The 20,194-nt window shown below is 48.7% G+C and overlaps 12 protein-coding genes across 12 annotated transcripts; 6 read left to right on the top strand and 6 right to left on the bottom strand. All coding sequences in view use genetic code 12, as the record gives it.

Moving 5' to 3' along the window:
* Positions 1-57: 57 nt before the first annotated feature.
* CXQ87_003913 (uncharacterized protein) lies at positions 58-1,278 on the top strand (the record flags this gene model as incomplete). Its single annotated transcript, XM_025482372.1, has 2 exons — positions 58-140; positions 189-1,278. The coding sequence occupies 2 exons, from the start codon at positions 58-60 to the stop codon at positions 1,276-1,278; spliced, it is 1,173 nt and encodes a 390-aa protein (XP_025336990.1).
* An 86-nt stretch (positions 1,279-1,364) lies between these two features.
* Positions 1,365-3,261, bottom strand: CXQ87_003912 (60S ribosomal uL2 domain-containing protein; the record flags this gene model as incomplete). Its single annotated transcript, XM_025482371.1, has 3 exons — positions 1,365-2,125; positions 2,656-2,902; positions 3,001-3,261. The coding sequence occupies 3 exons, from the start codon at positions 3,259-3,261 to the stop codon at positions 1,365-1,367; spliced, it is 1,269 nt and encodes a 422-aa protein (XP_025336989.1).
* An 831-nt stretch (positions 3,262-4,092) lies between these two features.
* CXQ87_003911 (SUR7/PalI family protein) lies at positions 4,093-4,791 on the top strand (the record flags this gene model as incomplete). The annotated part of the gene is made up of 1 exon (XM_025482370.1): positions 4,093-4,791. One exon carries the CDS (start codon positions 4,093-4,095, stop codon positions 4,789-4,791), a length of 699 nt encoding a protein of 232 aa, XP_025336988.1.
* A 198-nt stretch (positions 4,792-4,989) lies between these two features.
* Positions 4,990-5,565, bottom strand: CXQ87_003910 (uncharacterized protein; the record flags this gene model as incomplete). Its single annotated transcript, XM_025482369.1, has 1 exon — positions 4,990-5,565. One exon carries the CDS (start codon positions 5,563-5,565, stop codon positions 4,990-4,992), a length of 576 nt encoding a protein of 191 aa, XP_025336987.1.
* A 1,204-nt stretch (positions 5,566-6,769) lies between these two features.
* On the top strand, positions 6,770-9,762 carry CXQ87_003909 (uncharacterized protein; the record flags this gene model as incomplete). The annotated part of the gene is made up of 2 exons (XM_025482368.1): positions 6,770-8,443; positions 8,479-9,762. The coding sequence occupies 2 exons, from the start codon at positions 6,770-6,772 to the stop codon at positions 9,760-9,762; spliced, it is 2,958 nt and encodes a 985-aa protein (XP_025336986.1).
* A 443-nt stretch (positions 9,763-10,205) lies between these two features.
* On the bottom strand, positions 10,206-10,598 carry CXQ87_003908 (uncharacterized protein; the record flags this gene model as incomplete). The annotated part of the gene is made up of 1 exon (XM_025482367.1): positions 10,206-10,598. One exon carries the CDS (start codon positions 10,596-10,598, stop codon positions 10,206-10,208), a length of 393 nt encoding a protein of 130 aa, XP_025336985.1.
* Positions 10,599-11,239: 641 nt separating this feature from the next.
* Positions 11,240-11,630, top strand: HTA2 (histone H2A; the record flags this gene model as incomplete). Its single annotated transcript, XM_025482366.1, has 2 exons — positions 11,240-11,377; positions 11,409-11,630. The coding sequence occupies 2 exons, from the start codon at positions 11,240-11,242 to the stop codon at positions 11,628-11,630; spliced, it is 360 nt and encodes a 119-aa protein (XP_025336984.1).
* Positions 11,631-12,645: 1,015 nt separating this feature from the next.
* On the top strand, positions 12,646-13,533 carry CXQ87_003906 (lysophosphatidic acid acyltransferase; the record flags this gene model as incomplete). The annotated part of the gene is made up of 1 exon (XM_025482365.1): positions 12,646-13,533. One exon carries the CDS (start codon positions 12,646-12,648, stop codon positions 13,531-13,533), a length of 888 nt encoding a protein of 295 aa, XP_025336983.1.
* Positions 13,534-13,595: 62 nt separating this feature from the next.
* Positions 13,596-14,299, bottom strand: CXQ87_003905 (U2 snRNP complex subunit; the record flags this gene model as incomplete). Its single annotated transcript, XM_025482364.1, has 2 exons — positions 13,596-13,712; positions 13,733-14,299. The coding sequence occupies 2 exons, from the start codon at positions 14,297-14,299 to the stop codon at positions 13,596-13,598; spliced, it is 684 nt and encodes a 227-aa protein (XP_025336982.1).
* Positions 14,300-14,381: 82 nt separating this feature from the next.
* On the top strand, positions 14,382-16,758 carry ERB1 (Erb1p; the record flags this gene model as incomplete). Its single annotated transcript, XM_025482363.1, has 3 exons — positions 14,382-14,870; positions 14,891-15,544; positions 15,577-16,758. The coding sequence occupies 3 exons, from the start codon at positions 14,382-14,384 to the stop codon at positions 16,756-16,758; spliced, it is 2,325 nt and encodes a 774-aa protein (XP_025336981.1).
* A 139-nt stretch (positions 16,759-16,897) lies between these two features.
* CXQ87_003903 (uncharacterized protein) lies at positions 16,898-17,401 on the bottom strand (the record flags this gene model as incomplete). The annotated part of the gene is made up of 1 exon (XM_025482362.1): positions 16,898-17,401. One exon carries the CDS (start codon positions 17,399-17,401, stop codon positions 16,898-16,900), a length of 504 nt encoding a protein of 167 aa, XP_025336980.1.
* Positions 17,402-17,434: 33 nt separating this feature from the next.
* Positions 17,435-18,250, bottom strand: CXQ87_003902 (putative ADP-ribose 1''-phosphate phosphatase; the record flags this gene model as incomplete). Its single annotated transcript, XM_025482361.1, has 1 exon — positions 17,435-18,250. The coding sequence occupies one exon, from the start codon at positions 18,248-18,250 to the stop codon at positions 17,435-17,437; it is 816 nt and encodes a 271-aa protein (XP_025336979.1).
* Positions 18,251-20,194: the final 1,944 nt, after the last annotated feature.

The following is a 20,194-nucleotide window of genomic DNA, read 5'->3' as shown; positions in this document are numbered from 1 at the left end:
CCCCCGAGTATAAGTAGACGTGAAATCCGCCACTTTTTGACCAACACGTCTACCGCAATGTTCCATAAAGTCCAGATTCTTAATCTCAACTTCCACACTTCCGAGGAAGAATTGTCTTCGCTCCTCGCTCCTTTCAATTGGTAAGTGGCACCTCTTGGGGTTCGCCATTATCTACTAACACCCTTCAGTAAGGAGGTATTGATTCCGTTGTCGCCCTATCCCTTGAGACACTCCAAAAGTAAGCCAATGGGATTAGGGTACGCGTTTTTCGATACTCTTGCTGACGCTAATGTTGCTGTTGAAACATTGCACACGACGGAGTTCAAATCGAGAACCTTGACCGTTCGCTATCACGTCCCATATGTTCCTGGAGAGAAGATTGGAACACTTAGAGGGTTTAGTAAGCTTGGATCTGGGTCGCCTGAAATTGCAGCTCAGCCAATTACTGGGAAGAAGGACGAGGAAGACGGCGCTGCCAATGGCCTTAGCACGAAGATCCTCAACGGGTTGAAGGCCAAGTCAGAAGCTGCACATGCCGTGACTTCTACCCAGAACCATGATTTGAAGCTGGATGCTCAGGAAACCAAGAATACTCCTAATGCTTCTCAGGCTCAAAACGGGCTGGTTGCTGCTAATCCAACTGTACCTCCGGGATCATTGAGACGTCTGTCTACTTACAACGGCGCCAAACCATCTAGAAAGACGAAGAGCTCTACATCCCCAGAATCACCAGGAGAACAGATTACGTCCTCAATGCTGGAGCCAGAAGAAGATGCTTACTCCAACGACACCATCTTCATTCGTGGTTTGAAGGGCAAGGCTACTCGAGACGCGATCATGGAGTACTTCAAAGCCTATAACCCGATTAAGGTCAAGATTACAAAAGCCAAGAGGTTTGCAAAGGGTTGGAGTAGCCGCAGCAATGTTCTAATTAAATTTGACTTCAAGGATGGTAACACCATTGACCGGGTGATGGAAGAGTGTCAAAACTGCTTGTTCGATGGAAACCCGTTCCATGTCGACAAGGCCTACGTTCGTAAATCAGCATTGACACCATCCTCAGCGATCTCAGAGAAGTCAGCACTGCCAAAGGAGGCACAGATTGACTCCACTTCTCCTACTATCGCCGATGCCTTAGAGTTGGGTAAGGAGGAAATTGGCAAGGAAGTGAAAGAAGTAAAAGCTGAACCAATGGAGAAGACCGCAGTGAAGGAAACAGCTGAATCTAAGCCAGTTGAAGCACCGGTAGAGCCTGCCAAGGTGGAGTCCACCGCTTAATACTTCTTCCTAGAATACATCTACAGTATAGTGTATGTCGATTATGTTTTGTGCTTCATTACTATACATCAGAGTGAGCAACACACTTAGTCCTGAGTCTTCTGGGTACCTCTCAACAAACCAGTTCTTCTGGCGGCAATCAAACCAGCCTTCTGACCTGGGACGGCACCTCTGGAGATGGTAGAAGCCTTACCAATGTGCTGGTGGTTACCACCACCGTGAGGGTGATCAACTGGGTTCATGGCCACACCTCTAGTTCTTGGCCAGGAGTTTCTCTTGGCCTTGTACTTGTGGAAAGCTCTACCGGCCTTCAACAATGGCTTGTCGATTCTACCACCACCGGCAACAACACCAATGACACCTCTGGCGTCAGAGTTGATGATCTTCTTGGCACCGGATGGCAACTTGACTCTGGTCTTACCCTCGTCGTGGTTGTGGCCAATGATGATGACGTAGTTACCGGAGGTTCTGCCCAAGGCACCTCTGTCACCAACCTTCTCCTCAACGTTGGAGACGATGGTACCCTCAGGACAAGAGCCCAAAGGCAAAACGTTACCGACGTTCAAAGAGGCTTTCTTACCACAGTAGATGAACTGACCAGTGTAAAGACCCTCGTTAGCGACGAAAGTCTCCTCTCTCATCTTGTATCTGTATGGGTCTCTGAAGGCAACCTTGGCCAAAGGAGCACCTCTACCGGAGTCGTGGATGATAGACTTGACGACACCACGAATGTAACCGTGACGTTCAGCATAGTCCAAGGTTCTCAACTTGGCAGCACCCTTTCTCAATCTGGTGTGAGCGGTGAAGACGGAGCCAGCACCCTTTCTCTGGTTACGAATAACTCTACCTGGACATGTTAGTACTATTTTTGGGGAATTTGATACCGGCGGGTTCGATAGAGACGCTGGGAGGTCTCTAGAGCCGTGTTTTAGGACGTTGGTGGTCACATACCCATTGTTAGTGATTGGCGATAACTGGTTAAAAACCTTCAAAAGAGTTTTTCACTGGGTGGAGGTGAGAAGATTTTTTCCTGGAGGGGGCCTGCACCCAGGCGTTCATCACTGCGCACCGGGCTGCAGCCCTAACGAGATAGTATGAACACGTGACTGGAGGTCGAACTAGCACAAGAGGCAGGTTTTTTGCCCCTGGGTGCATTCAACGCCAGTATTGCTATGTTCTGACGCCTCCATAGTATGGCCATGTGAGCACTCTGTCTTCCCCACGTTGCTGGCACACCCAACCTCTCACCACTCCACACTCAAGCAAAGAATCAGAATCTATCTAACACGTTTCAGCTCTTCCTTCAATTTTGTAGATTTCTTCGTCTTCTTTATCTCTCCCTTTCGGGCCCTCACCATCCAGAGCCTCTGCGAACACGCACGCCGATGAAGCGGGCCAATTCGTCAAACAACTCCACCTCATCCTCTTTCTTCAAAGCCTTCAATTTCTCCTCAAGCGACTTGGACTTAGGATTGAAGAGTTTCTCGGCATCTTCGGCGCTAAGTGTCTCCAGCTTCAAAAGTTCAGCCACCTCCTCAGGGTTGTTGTTTTCCACAATGAGCTCGAAGAACTCACACAATTGTAAAAGCGAAGCAGCATCCAAGTTTTTCAATTCTCCAAGCGTCTTGGGTAGAACTCAGGAGGATGTTCGCCGTCTTTATTGGTCAATGGAGCGATTTGTGTAGAAGATTCGGCATCCTGGGCAATATGAGAATTGTAGACCCTCTTGACGTTTCTGTCTTCCAAGAAATCGAGCTGATTCTGTAATTCCGTGACCAACTGGACCAAATCGTCGTTGGTGGCGAATTCATCCGTATCAATCTTCTGTTGTGGCTGTTCCGTGTTCAAAGAGGCCATTCTGGATTTGACGTCTTTGACCTGGTACTCCATCATCTGTTTTCCAGTTTTGGCGATCACCTCGCTCTGTTTTTGAACAAGAGCAGAGAGCTCATCGACTCTTTTGTTGACTTCTTCCACAGACATGGTTTGTTATGATAAGAAGAGTGCTTTGTTACGCTGGCTGATGTGCACAGGTGCAGGAGACACGATAAGACTACTGGAACTAGAGGTGTCAGACAAAGCATGGACATTGAAATCAAAGTCGGTCTTTTTTTTTTTTTTTAGTCAAATTCGATAAATTAGCATACTTTGAGCTGGTTTGCTCGAAGGGGCCAACGTGGGATCTGCACTGGAGGGTGACTACTATAGCATTCCCCTAGTACAAAAGCCTGAAATAAGCCAGCCGTTCAGTCAAATCTTTAATTACTAAATGTTAATTTAATTTCCCAAATTGCTAGGCTTAGGTACGGATGAACACTGGCAGATTCCTAATCCAAAACGTTGATCACTGAAAGCCGTCACACTCGCCAAAATCAAGAAAATGGGCTCGTGAGCTTTTTGACGGTGAAATCCAAAAATGGACTACCCCATGATCCAGCACGATTGTGCGTCGTAATGAAAGGCACGTTCTCTGTCACTATAGGTCATTTTGGTGTGCATCACAAGCCGTCTGTCCAAATCAGGCAGGCGAGCAAGCACGAAAGGCGGTGTGCGCAGGTCCAGCAGGTAGAGGGTCCCCGTTAATTCAACACTGGCTGGAGGTAGGGAGAAAATAATGGCACCACTGGAATCCTCGAACTCTCACCATTGTAACGGTACCATTTTTGTACCGAAATCTTGAGATTTCGGAAATCTTGCAGGAGGCCCTGGAGGAGGCTGCATGGCCCTTTTCGCAGCCAGTAGCAGAGCTATCAGTACCCCGTAAAACAGTATAAATAGAACCCAAATTCCCATTCTCTACAGATCCACAGAAAAATGCTTCATCGCTTCGCCACCTTCATCCCCTTTGTGCTCATCGCCGGCTCCACGGTGATGCTCCTCTTCATCAACCTCAGTGGTGCCCTGGACAACCTGGTGTTCCTCAACAAATTCTACTTTTCCAAGGCCACCGTCAAATTCGAAAGACGCTGGACCATGTACGCCATGTGTACGCCTTACGGCGATGGCCAGGTGCAGTGTACCAAAAAACTGCCGGCTTACCCATACGATCCTAGCCGGAATTTGGGTGCAAGCCATGTTCCGGAGGAATTCGACAAGAACCAGAAAACCTACTTTTACTTGTCGAAGATCGCCTACCTGATGTTTTTGCTTGCGCTCTTGTGCTCTATTTTATCCTTGTTGCCCGTGACTATCCTGTGCTGTGCATGTACTGGCTTCCTTACAGGCTTCTTTGCATCTTTCGTCATTGGCGGAGCTCTTTTCCTTGATATTTTGGCTTGTTCGTTGCAAACGGCTGCACACGTCAAAGGCGTCAATGCGTTCAAGAAAGCAGGCTTTCTGGCGCTGTTGGGCACGCCGATGTTCGTTTGCATGTGGTTGAGTGTTGGTACGCTTTTTGTAGCGTGGGTGTGGATGATCAAGGTTGGTGTGGCTGGATTCCACCAGATGTTTGGAGGTGGTAAGAAGAAGAGGAGCTACGATAGCGAGCTGGACGGGAAGAACTTCCTGGATTGAGCTGCTGGTTAATAATATGGTTTTGGTTGATGCACTGTAGACATGCACATTAGGCTATTCGCTTAAGCAGCCTCTGGCTCTAAACCGATCAATTGGGGTCCCTTCAGAGACCAAGCTTTGTATGAGGGAGGGATCAATTGCTCTACTAGGCCTACACTGCTCTTCAATCTTCCTTCATTCAATAAATATAGCCGTCTATCAGCTCTCCTGTTCTGTCTGGTCCTTGGGCCCCTTCTCTTCGCTAGATTCATCCTTCTTGGGGTCATCCTTCTTGGAATCATCCTTCTTGGAGTCATCCTTCTCGGACTCACCGTCCTGGGTATCCAGGGATTCATTACCCTCGGCGCCCTCTTTCTCCTTCCTTTCTCTCTCCTGCTGCTCCTTCTCACTCACCACGACCCTGTTACCCAAGGCATTGCGCTCCAAAACCTTGACGTCAATATCTGCGCCCAAAGCGCCGTCCTCTCTGGCCAATTCTATGAGCTCCTTGACTTCACTGGTGGAAAAGTTACCGTCAATGGGGATCTTTCCCGAAGGAACCTCAAAACCGTCGTAGTCGACTTCGGGCGATGGAGTTCGTGATGGAGAGGAAACTGGAGATTCCGACTTGCGGCCGTGGACTTGGCCTTCCTTTTCTTTCTTGGTGGCTTCCTTGTCGTCGTCATCTCGATTCTCATTGACCAACTTATGTAGTTTGTTCAAAGTGGCCTCCCTGAGTGCTTCCTCGTTGAGGTTCTCTTTCGAAGGCTGTGTGACTAGTTCGATTCTGCCCATACTTAATTGGTGTTGTTTAAGAAACAGAAATGTCGAAAATAAAAGTTGCTTATGATGTCATACAGACTGGGGGGATATGCACTGGCTATCGCTTGTGTATGTGCAGGTCGCGTGTCTTATCTCTATAAAGCCGGCCCGTTCTGCCACCACGAACTCAATTTTTGGGATTTTTGTAATCGGAATTGGAAGGGGGCTCCAAAGAATACGTAGCTTTGGCTGTCTCAGTTGAATTAGTGCCAGTCTCGGCTGACATGTGATCGGGTGCAGCGCCACACCAATGTCTCACCGAGGCATGTCCATGCATCTCCCCAGAGTCTAAATGGGGTCTAAGTGGAGGCTGTACATGGGGTAGTCTTAGCGATATGGGCGGTTTCGTGGGGGATTTTGGTGATCTGATGGGATTAGGGAGAATACGAAAATTAAAAAATGCCTTGGAAAACGACTTGGTTGGGTGTTCCTGGTCTCCATGGTGTTGGTCACAGTGTGGTACGGGTCCACCGCTATGTGCCCTATAACTAAGCGAAAGCGGAATTCCACTCACCCCTCCATCGCCAAGATCGACAAATACCGATCCCTGGTCACCAAAGAAACCTGCTTAGTTCTTCAAATTTATTGATCGTCTTCCACGTTCAGCTGACCTCAACCCCTAGCTAATGGCACCCTGATCTCCGTTCGTGGACCGTTGCACCACTAAATAAACAATCCACCAAAAATGCAATCCACCAAAAATTACTAAACGGATCCTCCTTAACGTACATGCTCCAACAATGAACACGTCGGGGTATCCTCGGTGCTTCCGCGTGCCGAGGACCGAGCCGACCTTTACCCTTTTTCAAGTCACCATTACCCATTTTCCAAAATCCCCGTTATCCCTATTTCAAAATCTGTCCAGAAGAAACTTTATTTTGCACCCGCTCGCAAACCGTCCTGTAGCCTCAACGATTGTCCATCGTGCTTAACCGAAAAGTCTCATTTCGCAGCCATCAGCCGTACGCTCCACAAAGGGTTACTTTAAAAAATCAAAAATCAAAGAATCCATGTCAAATTCCAAAAGCTCAGGAACCTCGCAAACCCCCGAATTCACACGCGTACCCTCATATCTTCGTCCTTCCTCTTTCGGCCTACCCCACTGAGCCTCCACCATCAACAGCGCGAACCTCATTGTACATAATTTCACCTCCACCTTCTTCGTTTTCCTCCACAGATGGACATCAGGCGACCGGTCCTTCTCGTGGCCCTACTAGGGCTTTTCTTTTTTTCGCTTATTGCCCAGTCGTACCTTTACGGGAACCACACCGGCGCCGACGCTCCCGAATGTCGAACCGTTTCAATGTACCCATCGTACGCTCGAATACGGTCTTTTGACAAAACGCATACCCGGTTTGCTTCCAAGTACTCCTTGTGGCTTTATAGGGAGCAGGGCAAGGACACCATTCCCAAGAAGGAAGGAGAGGGTTTCCAGGCGCTCGACGGTATCCCTATCTTGTTCATTCCAGGAAACGCCGGGTCGTACCGTCAGGTTAGATCTATAGCTGCCGAGACGTCCGTGTTGTGGTTCGATCCAAACATCAACGTGGTCGACAACCCCAAGCAGAAAAACTACGACTTCTTTGCTGCCGACTTCAACGAGGACTTCCTGGCCTTCCATGGCCGTACCATCTTGGACCAGGCCGAGTACTTGAACGACGCCGTGGCCTTCATTCTCCTGCTTTACTCCCACAACGAAAACCCGCCCACGTCTCTTATTTTGATGGGCCACTCCATGGGCGGCATCGTCGCAAGACTCATGCTCACTTTGCCCAATTACGTTCCAGGATCCGTCAATACCATCCTCACTCTTTCGTCGCCCCACTCGGCGCCTCCACTCACTTTCGACGGTGATCTCTTGCGGGTTTACTCTGCTATCGACCGTTTTTGGTACGACGGGTTTCACCTGAAGCTGGAAGAGCCCTCCTTGGCTCACCAGAGACTCCACAATGTCTCGGTGGTTTCTCTCACAGGCGGTCTTCTCGATTCCGTTTTGCCTGCCGACTACACCACCTTGGGCTACTTGGTGCCACCCTCCAATGGTTTCACCATGTTTACTACCGGTATTCAGGATGTCTGGACCCCATCAGACCATTTGGCCATAGTGTGGTGCCGCCAGCTCCGAAGACTGATTGCCAAGTGGCTCTTGAGCATTGCTGATAAGACATCTCCTCACAGAACGTACCCCTTGGAGCGCCGGATGGAGCTTCTGCGCCAGTTATTCATGACAGGCTTTGAAAAGTACACGGAGCAGGACTTTGATTTGACCAAAGACTTTGTGAGAGTCACCTTGGACAAGAGTACCGTGAACTTTCTCGGACCCAATTCACTCCTTAAATTGACCAACAGGCGCCATAGTCCTCGTAAGGTCAACATCATCATGACCGAGCCCGGACAGACCCTTCAATTCCTTTCTCTGGAAGTTTTGACATACTGGGAGGACGCCATGATTGCCGAGTCCCAGACGGCCAGTGCTCTTATGTGTAAGAAGGCCAAGAAGGAAAACGCCGATCCAGACAACTCCTTTGCCGGACTTGAATGTATTGACTTGTTCACCCACATCCACCAGGTGCCTCGTTCTAGCAACGATGTGCGCAAGTTGATGGACTCCTCCTTCGACGGCGACAAGGAATCTTTCTACGGCTGTGAGATTGGGCCCCAGATTTTGGACAATTTCGATATGATCATCATCCACGAACCATTGAAGACATCCGACTCGCACTTTTCCGTGGCCCATCTTATATCATCCAGCAAGACAAATGTCACACTTGAGTCCGATTTGAGCAGCCTCTTGGTGTCGAACGTCGAGGCTAAACTTCCTGCTGACAGACCTATGGCATTGAACATCTACGTCCCGGAGCTTGGTCCAGCATTCTCGCTTACAAGGTTCGCTTTGAGAACTTGGAGAAGAAGGGCCAGGATTTCTCTCCTTTTATCCGCCAATGGAGAGACGAGCCATATGAGACCAAGTGGCACATCAACGTCAAAGATGGCGCTGAGACCCATATCAGTGTCCATGCAATTGCTCCATTTACGCCATTTGACAGAACCAGAGAGCAACAAGGTGTTAATCTTGAACTTTGGGTAGACCCTGAGAACCCAAAATCAGACAAGCCTTTGGAAGACGTCAAGGTGATCTTTTCTGTTGATATTTGGGGCAGTTTGAGACTCTTGGTGCTTCGTTACAGACTAGCCGTTGTGGCCCACTGCCTTGCAGTCTCGTTGTTGGTGTTTGTCTTCCAGTGTTTGAGATATTTCGACACAGGCAAGTTCCCTGATCAATTGTACGGCCTTGGGTGTGTTTGCGAACGCAAGCTCTTTACGATTTTGGTTGTCCTATTCGGGTCGCTTTCGGTGATTGTTAAAAACAAGACCATCCAGGCTATTCTTAATTTCGCTGACCCGGTAGTCTGGCACCGCAGAAACGAGATCAATATCAGCTTGCATCCTGACTATACCCTTAATACTTTCTACCTTGGTCTCGAGGAAGACTGTCTTTGGTACTTCGGCCCATTATTTTTCCTTATGGCCATTGGCATCAACTGGTTCATCTACCACTTCCTAATCTACACCGGTCAGCTCATAGTTTACGTTGGAAGGTTGACGAAAATGTTCCCAAGGAGCTTTGAGGAGAAAGAGGCACCTCTTGTTGAATGGAACAAAACCAGGTTGGGTGTGTTGGCGCTTCTTGTTGTTCTTGTGTCATTCTACTTACCATACCAATTTGCTTACTTGACCGCATTGGCATTGCAAATCGTTACTGTTATCAAGCTCATGGCCCACCGTAACGCTAAGACAGCCTGCAACTACAATATCAGCTTGATGTTGTTGATGCTCTGGGTTTTGCCCATTAACATTCCAGTTTTGATCGTGTTCGTCCACAATTTTAGCATCAATTGGACCTCGCCATTCTCGTCACACCACAACTTTTTAGCTGTGGCGCCTATCGTTGCTTTGGCACAACTTCAGAGCCAATACAGCGGATGGGTTCCAATTCCACGCAAGGGAGAAGGGAAAAATATTTACTTCCGTGTCGTTATGGCGGTCCTAGTGTACACTGTCTTTTACTGTATGGTATACGGCGTTCGTCACACCTACTGGCTACATCACTTGTTTAACTTTTCGTGTGGTTTGCTTTTGCTAGGGTTTGGAGAAAAGATGATGTTGTGACTAGCCGACGCACGTCACCGGTGGCAGTTGAGTAAGAATTCAAGAAAGAACGATTAATACGGAGAAAATGGGGTCACTGAACTGACCCTGGTGGCGTTGTGTTTTGAAGCTCGTTGTTATGCAGTGGCGATTTCGCCATCAATTGTGGGCCAACATGGTCACGAGTCTTGACTAAGGCTCCATAGCATATACACTAGACATTCTGTGATAAGAAAATAGACATTATGGATATGACAGTGTAGTGAGATGATGGCGCGTGGTGTGTTTTGAAAATAAACAAGGCACGAATAGCGTGGTGATAGTATCATTGTGGCTAGATTTCAGCAACCTACTGTACAGCGGAGTCCAATACAATTCCATTACTAATATACAAATACATTACACTGAAAGCAGCCAGTCATGTGCAAGTGCTATCACACAGTGAAGCAAGTCAGCGGCATAACTTAGTTGGCAGCAGAGGAGTACTTGGTGACAGCTCTGGTACCTTCGGAGACGGCGTGCTTAGCCAATTCACCTGGCAAGATCAATCTGACGGCGGTCTGGATCTCTCTGGCGGAGATGGTGGACTTCTTGTTGTAAGCAGCCAACTTGGAGGCCTCGGAGGCGACTCTCTCGAAGATGTCGTTCACGAAAGAGTTCATGATGGACATAGCCTTCTGGGAGATACCAGTGTCTGGGTGGGTCTGCTTCAAGACCTTGTAAATGTAAGAAGAGTAAGTCTCCTTTCTGGTCTTGGTCTTTCTCTTTGGCTCACCGGAAGAGGCGGTCTTCTTGGCGGCTGGCTTCTTCTCAGCTGGGGCTTTAGAGGCGGGCTTCTTCTCTGCTTTAGGGGCCATGATGTCTGTTCAAAGGGATGATGGGAAAAAGTCACTTTGATTGCGAACGAGCTCCATATATAGTGAGCCTGGCGGGGGTAGGTGTCCTGCAGAAAACTGCAGGCGAGGAGAGCGCGGTGTCTGGTGTAAAAAGCAGCACGCACTCGCGGATACAAACAAACACCTGGAGAGCTCTTGAGGATTCTCTGGAATGGCTGCAACTGAGGAACTACCCATAACAAACGACGCCACGGTGACGGTGACGGCGCGGTGAGATGAAGAGTTGTGCATGTAGCGCCCGGCATGTTGTGATTCTTTGTTTATTTCTTTTTTTTTTTTAAAGACCTCCAAAATTTTGGATGGCCCAACCACCCCAATTTCCGGTGGCTACTGCCAGGCCAGTGTTCGGAGCCAGATCTGGCGCCAACGGCTGCCATCATCGAACCCCAGTGGCGGCGGTGGCAGGCGTGCGAATTATGCCTGTTTTTACACCCTGCTGACGTAAATCGCATCCCGTCCTCGCGCACTCTCCCGAAATGTCTCCTGCTCCTCCCCTGTGCACTTTCTATCCCAGCGCGGTGCGTGGGGCTGACAGACCTCTGCGTATATAAGCAAGACACTTGCTCGTTTTTTCCCATCATCCAAAACACAAATTATTAAAAATGTCCGGTGGTAAAGGTAAAGCAGGTTCCTCTGAGAAAGCATCCACTTCTAGATCCGCCAAGGCTGGCTTGACTTTCCCAGTCGGTCGTGTCCACAGATTGTTGAGAAAGGGCAACTACGCCAGAGAGTCGGTTCCGGTGCCCCGTGTACTTGACCTCTGTGTTGGAGTACTTGGCTGCTGAAATCTTGGAGTTGGCTGGTAACGCTGCCAGAGACAACAAGAAGTCCAGAATCATCCCAAGACACTTGCAGTTGGCCATCAGAAACGATGAGGAGTTGAACAAGTTGTTGGGTCACGTCACCATTGCCCAGGGTGGTGTCTTGCCAAACATCCACCAGTCCTTGTTGCCCTCCAAGAAGGCCAACGCCAAGGCTTCTCAGGAGTTGTAATTGCTCGAAAATTGATTTTTCTTGTGAAAGTATTATATCGCAAGCAGCACGGGCTGCCTTGCTGTGTATATTAGTATGTGGTCAATAATGTTACATGAATCTGATTTGTAGATGAGTCTGACTCAATTGAGTAAATGTCAAGGCTGATGGAGGCTTTTGGGCTGGCATGGTCCACTCCGTGGGGTACTGTTTTGTTGATATCCCAGGTCCATCCACATCGGGATGCCACTACTGATTGGCTAAGGCGCTGGAGGCATTATTCATATCTTAGAAGGAATACTTTATAGTTTAAAGAGGAAGCACTAATCATAACAGGAGAAAATCCATTCCTTCTGAGCACTGCTTTCGTCTTTTATTCCTGTCCATGTCACAGCATTCACGATGCACCCAACTTCAAACATCAGAATCCAGAACCCTCTTGGTATATTTCCGTATTAGGCAGCACGCTATCGCTGATGGATCCCCGTTCCCAAAATGAACCTGCTCCAGGTCACGTAATTCTAGACCAGTCCACATTCTGCTACCTCGATTTGCAGCCAATCAGAATGCACCGTCAGAGAATCAAATGCCTCGGAAGTGCCGCCGTCTAATTCAACGCCATCTGAAGCACCTTGCTTCGCCCGTGGGCCCGGCCCGCTGGTTGTGTGTTTCAATTGTTGTGCTGTTTTGCGAATCGACCAATCAGAGCACGCCATCCACAAGGCAAAACAGGGATAAATCGCCAGGGTAAATTGTGGAATGGCACTGACCCCTATTTGAGTTATTTTGTTTGCCACCGACATTTTTCTCCTCTAGCCTGACCCTCCTTGTCCTTCACTCAGTGTGTGCTTTCATAGGTGCGCAGACCTTCGAGCTGAACCACCATCTCCAACGCCACACATTCCGAATATGACCGGCATTTTCGGTTTTTCTTTCAAATAAAAACAAAAGAAGTAAAAAATCGATGGAGTTGGTTTTGGGTGAGTCACGTGCCTGAACCGGCTCATCAACTGTTTCCTCACCATCACCAACCACCATGGAGAAGTTTTCCAATTGGAGAGACAAAGGCACGGGCATTTCGCCCTTCATGCCGGTGGACAACCCACAGCAACCCTTTAAGAAGTTTCTTGTCAATCCTGTGGTTGTTGCCGTCAAATTGCCCTTGTTGTACATTTTGTATGCCTTCACCTTGATAGCACCAAAACCTGTGCTTCTGGTGATACTCAAGCACATTTTCGGCGTTTCAGATATTGACTTGCTGGTTGAGGGAGTGAGGAAACTGAAGACAGCTGAGATTGACAGGAAGAGGCCAGGTCTCAACCACTTGGTGGTTGCAAATTTCATCTCACCCATCGATGTGTTGCTCTTGTACGTGATCTCGGCCGCCACTTCAATCAATTCTGTCGTCGTGGTGCTTCCTCAAGACGGAAAGTTACATGCATTGAGCTTCTGGCAATTTGCCAAGGTTCCCTTCTTGGAGCCCGATGCTCCTTTGCCTGGAGCAGAGCTCAACGACTATGCTGCTCTCAAGAACAAGTTTGTCATTTTGTTCCCAGAGGGCACGCCTTCCAACAACAAGGCCGTGCTTCCTTTTAACAAAAGCATTGACCCCAAGTTGCTTCAGCTTTCTGGCTTCTCGTACCTGACCATCGTCCTCAGAGTGTACCCCAACCTCATCACATTGCCCGTTCCAAACGTGACACTGTTTCAATATTTGTGCAAGTTGTTGACTGTTGGCAAGGTCTTTGTAAAAGCCAAAATCGTGCCACATGTGGATCTGAAACCTTTTTCCATCAAGGCTGCCAGAGAGGTGTTCCCAGACAACGGCTTGTCATTAGTCGGTGACGACATGAACGTCAAGGAGAAGACAAAGTTCTTTGCATACTATAAGGGTTATGCTTTGTCCCAGGTCACCAAAGGTTAGTCTGTAACCATGCAATATTCGATAATTTGCAACCACACAAATAGTCATAGAAAACTCAGCAATCAACTGGTTGTAGTCTCTTCTACATCCTTCTTTTCAACCCTCCTTCTGTGTTTCCTCTCCTCGTCTCTGTGTCCCTCCTTGTCCCTGTGTCTTCGCTTCCTGTGCTTCTTTTCGGACTTGGGGCCTCCACCTTGACCAAATTGGCCATTGGGTCGTTGAAGTCATCGTCATCAGCAACAAATGCCTCTGAGACTGCCATTTCCGCGACTCCTGACGAGCCAACCTCGATGGTCTTGGCTTCTTCCACATGCTCCACTCTCTTGATCTGCTTCTCTTCCCTTTTCGGGCTTTTTGGAGCCTCGATTTGAGCAGGCCTTGCTTCCAGATAATCAACAGCAAAATCGTCCTCCTCCTGGCCATCCCGTAGCTGGTAGTATGTGTGGTCAACCTTTAGTGGGCGCTCGTATATTAGCACGCCATTGAAGTTATCGACTGCTAAAACACAAGATCGTTGGTCTTCGTATTTCAAGTAGGCAAAGCCTCTAGATTTCCCGCTGTCTCTGTCCTTTATCAAGTTAACATGAGTAGGGTTTCCCCACTGGGAGAATATCTTCACGAGATCGATTTCCTGAATCTTCTCATGGAGGTTACCCACATATATATATGAGGTGTCAGCGTAATCCTGATGCCATGAGGCAGCATCAGAAACATTGGATTCTAGTTCCTTTTCATTGATGGCGTTTATGCGGTGTATCGAGTTCATGCAGAAATGAGGCCTGATTGTACTTGGGAAGGTGTAGCGCGATGAGATGATTTTTTCAGTATCACCAAGAAAGCAGAACACGATGGCCAGGCTGAAGGGTGCCGAAAAGGCTGGAGCTGCTGGAAAAAAGAGAAAATCCGAAGAGGAGCCCGAGAATGAGCCCGAGCTCGACGTCGAGGGAGTTTTGACCATGGAGGGTTCCGATGAGGAAGACGATGATAGTGAAGCTGAGCTCAACCAACTTCTTGCTGAGCAGGAGCCTGAGGCTGAGGATGAAGATGAAGACGATTCCAGTGATGAAGATGAAGATGACGATGAGGAGGAGGAGTCTGACGACGAGCTGGACGCTGCCTCTGCTTCTTCTGCTGTGACAGACAAACTCAGTGGAGTTCAACTCCAGACATTGGAGGACGAGGACAACGGTGAGATTTTGGGAAAATACTCCGATGGCCGTACCCGTATCATCAAGCCTGAGATCGAGCCTGTTTATGACTCGGACGACTCGGACGCTGAAAACTTCAACACCATCGGCAACATCCCCATTGCAGCATACGAAGAGATGCCCATATCGGTTACGATATCAACGGTAAGCGTATCATGAGACCCGCTAGAGGCTCTGCATTGGACCAGCTCTTGGAGCAGATTGAACTTCCCGAGGGCTGGACTGGTCTTTTGGACCAGAACACAGGCCAGTCTCTCAAGCTTACTGAGGATGAGTTGGAGTTGATCCGCAAGATCCAGAACCAGGAGCAGACCGATGAGTCTATCAACCCTTACGAGCCAACGATTGAATGGTTCACACTGAAAACGGAGGTTATGCCTCTCACTGCTGCCCCAGAACCTAAATCTCGTTTCCAACCTTCTCAGCACGAAGCTAAGAGAATTATGAAGATTGTCCGTGCTATTCGTCTGGGCAAGATCTTGTCTCCAGAAGCCGCCAAGGCCAAGGCCGAGGAGGACCAGAACAACTTCGACTTGTGGGAGCACGAGGACCCTGAAAACAACCATTACATGAACATGAGGGCACCTAAATTGCCTCCACCAACAAACGACGAGTCTTATAACCCACCAGAAGAATACCTCTTTGACGAGGAGGAAAAGAAGAAGTGGCTTGAGGCCAATCCTGCTGAAAGAGATACCAACTTCATGCCCCAGAAGTACTCTGCCTTGCGTAAGGTTCCTGGTTACTCCGAGTCCATCAGAGAGCGTTTCGAGAGATGTTTGGACTTGTACTTGGCTCCTCGTGTTCGTCACGCCAAATTGAACATCGACCCGAGTCGTTGATTCCCGAGCTTCCTTCGCCAAAGGACTTGAGACCTTTCCCTATCCGTTGTTCCACAGTGTACAATGGCCACACCGGCAGAATCAGAACACTTTCCATTGACCCTCAGGGACTTTGGTTGGCCACTGGCTCCGATGATGGTTCTGTCAGAGTGTGGGAGGTTCTCACGGGCAGACTGGTTTACAAATTCCAGGCCATCAACACCGAGGAGAACCCAGAAGACAAGATCGACGCTTTGGAGTGGCATCCTGAGCCTGGCATGGCCATTTTGGCTGTTGCCGCTGCAGAGAGAATTTTCCTTCTCGTGCCGCCAGTTTTCGGTTTCGACTTTGAAAACAGCGCTAGAGTCAAGATCGAGGCCGGTTGGGGTTACGACACTTTCGGCAACAAGCGTAAGGACACAGAGATCAACGTCAACGACGACGACGAAACATCCAAGAACGACGTGGAGCCCAAGAAGGATGTTGCCAAGTGGTACACTCCAAACGCTACCCAGATTCAGGAAGGTGTAGCTGCCATTGTCGAGTGCAAGAAACCAATCAAGAAGCTCTCGTGGCACAGAAAGGGTGACTACTTTGTCACGGTTGCTCCCGAAGCTAAAAACACTGCCGTGCTTATCCACCAGTTGTCCAAGCACCTTTCTCAATCGCCTTTCCGCAAATCCAAGGGCACCATCATGGACGCCCGTTTCCATCCATTCAAGCCACAGCTTTTCGTCTCGTCGCAACGAACCATCCGTGTGTACGACTTGGCACAGCAGCAGCTTGTCAAGAAGTTGATGCCTGGTGCCCGTATGCTTTCCAGCATCGACATTCACCCCAGAGGTGACCATCTTCTAGCATCTTCCTACGACAAACGTGTCTTGTGGCACGACTTGGACTTGTCTGCCACGCCTTACAAGACGCTTCGGTACCACGAGAAGGCCGTTCGTTCGATCAAGTTCCACAAGGGCAAGATGCCATTGTTTGCCTCGGCGTCTGACGACGGCACCATTCATGTTTTCCACAGCACTGTGTACGACGATTTCATGACCAATCCGTTGTTGGTGCCATTGAAGAAGTTGACGGGACACAAGATTGTGTCGAGCATTGGAGTGTTGGACTTGGTGTGGCACCCCAAGGAAGCATGGTTGTTCAGTGCCGGTGCTGACGGTACCGCCAGGCTCTGGACGACGTAGTTATGATTCGGTCATAGGCGCTTGCCTCATAGTAATAGAATGGGAATTGAGATTGTTGTAGGAGCATGCCAGTTAGTATTACTACAGGTGTACTTACCAAATGCAAAGGGAGATTGGGTCTTTCAAAGAGCTTCCTCGTTCACGATAAAGTTTCAATGACCTCACAGCGGGATAAGGCCCCATCGGTGTATTCGGCGATCCACACCTTCCGATCTTCCTTGAAAATCAAGTCCAGAAGTAGAATCTGGATATTGTCCACCACCCCGGTGTTCTCCTTGTGCAACAACCAATCAAGCTTCTTCCAATCAAGCACACCTTCATGGCAGAAACACCGAGGGGTCTTGTAATCGGCCACAAACAGCAGCGGCACTTCAGCAACAAACAAATGAACACCACCTAAATCGGCTCCGTCGCGTGCCCAGCGCAACACGCCCTTGTCTTTATACAGAGAAACCTTCAAACCGGTTTCCTCTTCGGTTTCCCGAATAATGCATTCCAAAGGAGATTCCTCAGGATCAAGCTTGCCTCCAACGCCGTTCCAGCGGCCCATCCATGGCAGCTTCTGTCTGTTCAAAAATAACACCTGCTCCGTTTCCGGGCAGTAGATAAACCCTAGGGTGTACTTATAGCGAGTAGTAGTCATACGCGTGTGCGCGACTGTTGATGTAGAAGCATATTAGGGTGACTGATTTTGCACCCAATTGAGACCCTTGACCATACGGTGCCATGGAAGTGGCCAATGCTGTGCTTCTTTTCCAGTTTGGGTAAATGAGCTTTTCCCGTGCTCCGTGTAGAATTGCTCAATGGCAGCCAAATCGCTGGATTTCCCTAGTTTTCTATAGTCCTTGCGTAGGTACAAGAGAACACCAGCTGAACGGGCCAATGGAGACGGTGCTGGCATGTACCAGAGGGCCAAAGCACCCACCATAAGCCTAGCACATGTTCCTGGAGGAACTCCGCCGAAACCTGCTCCAAAAGCTGGAAAAACGGCAGCCTCTATGTCTGAAAGTGAAGTAAGAGATGTGAGTGCCGCCCATGTGCTGTAGAAAGCCTTTTCGTGTAGTATTGGGCCTGGAACTTCCATAGTAGGAACCTGGATTAGCGTCAGAACGCCTTTGTTAACAGCCAATGAGCCTGAGGTGTAGGGGATTTCAGATAGTCTGACCAGGTGGGCTGACCCGGGAATAAGGAAGCCGTGGTTTTGCAGTAAAGAATAGTTTTGAATGGCTGTTTCAACGTCACGTTCCTTTTTGTGGTCTTCGGAGATCAATGAAAGCACTGCCTTGTCGAATCCACCTCCCATGAACGAGAAGGAGTTTGCTGGCGTTACAATGGCTGTGTTCTCGGGATCTTTAGAGATCACAAAGTCACGAAGTGGGCGGTTTATCACTGACATTTTGATCTGGTTCGGAAGGTACGGAGCCACCTCTGCTATGGCATCCTCGAGGCATTTCACTAGGACTGGAGTGGTATTGACAAAGTAGAATTTCATGGGCTGGCAGTTTTTCAGTCACAGGGTGTTTCTAGGCTGGTTGTCTTGTATAGGTGAGGTTGTGCCCAATTGGCTGGTGCTCAATTCTGTGTAGAAGCAGTGGTCGGTTATGTAGTAGAGCCTATATGGTGTGATGATAATGGCTGCGAAACTGAGTCAGGTCAGATCCAGGTGAAACAAAGAAGTCAAGGGTCTTCAGTTTTCGATGAAAAGAGAAAGTAGGCTAATGTTTGTTGAATGTTGGCAAATGGTTGGCTTTGAGTTTGGAATCACTTCGATGATTTTGTGGATATGATATCTAGGGTGCACCCTAGGGGTATAAGCTACAGTATAGGATCTAGTCCACGAAATACACACAAGGTTATAGCAAAACCACTTATGAGCATACGAACTTACCATTGAAACACTCCACTGGAATTGACTCTTCTCCACTTCAACAGATGATACCTTCCACATCGAAGCTGTAAAGCAGCTGTCACTGGCTGCGAAATGGAGACACCTACCCCCAACGAAAGCACAAATGACCTTTTCAAGTAAAAACAATGAAAGTCCCCAAATCAACACACAGATTCCTCTTTTTTCTCCATTCACAATCCCTATACTATCGCACCTCTTCGACTCACCTTCGCTGTCAAACTTGGCAGACGTCAAGCGAGCCCAAATCACTCGGAAATTGACCCCATTTGGCTACATTCGAATTCACGGTCAGATCCAGGAACAAAGAGGGAAGCTCGCGTTGTGGCTGAAACTGAGACAGAGTCAGGGCGGAACGCATGTGCTAACAGAACCTGCAACAACGTCCTGATTGGTCAATTAAGCAATTCTAGGGAAATGCTGATTTCTCGAAATGTGACCAAAATCGCCCATTCTCGCCCGTATGGCTTGTGGAAACAGGGCTTGAGAAATGTGGGTTTCAGCGGGGAGAACAATAGCACGTACGTGACCGAACGTAAACAGAGGTCATCAGCCGGGGTTAGCTTTCCCAACAGAAGAGGTGATTGGAATTTGAAGAGAATTGGTGAATTGGGCTTTGAAGACAAAATTGACCTGGTGGACCTTCCACCGGAAACACAATGGGCCTAAAAGCACTAATTTTAGCGTGTGCTTTAGCACCCGGATGGCTGCGAAAAGCCACAACGTTCGGGGTGGATCTTAGATACCCAAAAGTAAGGCAGAAAGAGGAAGACGGAGTTTCTGTGAAGTCTCCGGATTCTTCTATTCTTTCTTGTGCAAGGCCATTTCTGTCGTCACGCCGCCACAGCACGTGCGCCTAACGCCGAGACCCAGGTGGATCCGTCTTCATGGGTGGGATTGGGATTTGGAGGATGCCAGAGGGTTTCAATAATTCAAATGGTGTGGTTTTTCAGTGGTGGTAGAATTGGCCTGTTTCATGGGGTCATAGGGGAAATTGTAGGGGTGTGGCTCGTGGTAAGCTGGGGTAGCGTAGGAATAGAGGTATACGACTGAACCCCAATTCAGCCAATTGAAGGTAGAATCTCAAACTGGACTTTCCTTGAATGAATCTAATGGCCTTGGTTTATAGATTTCATGATAAGTGAACAAAAGAAGCGCTCCATCCCTACCATCCGCTTATCAGCCCATAGACTGATCCCGCCAAACCCGCCAAACACGTCCATTCATCCACCTTACATTGATCATTTTGCCTCCTCTTTATGCCTCCCCCACCCTCCACACCTTCAATTCCCTTCTTCCATTCAATCAACCATACTATCGCTAGCTCCTCCTGGCCTATCAGATCGGCTCTACCACACTCGGCCATCCTCTGCCACCCCACGCCCCAGTTGACCAAATTCAACCAAAAAACCCCTCATCCCACATTTCATCAAAATCCAAACATCAAAATCAAAAAACAACCACCAAATCTTTCCCCAGCTACTGCCCAACCAGAGCTCACGTTCGCACCAGAAATCGCGCTAGTATGGG

This window comes from Candidozyma duobushaemuli (genome assembly GCF_002926085.2).
Source record: "Candidozyma duobushaemuli strain B09383 chromosome Unknown D_B09383, whole genome shotgun sequence".
Classification (NCBI taxonomy): domain Eukaryota; kingdom Fungi; phylum Ascomycota; class Pichiomycetes; order Serinales; family Metschnikowiaceae; genus Candidozyma; species Candidozyma duobushaemuli.
This window is presented reverse-complemented; position numbering and strand designations above follow the sequence as displayed.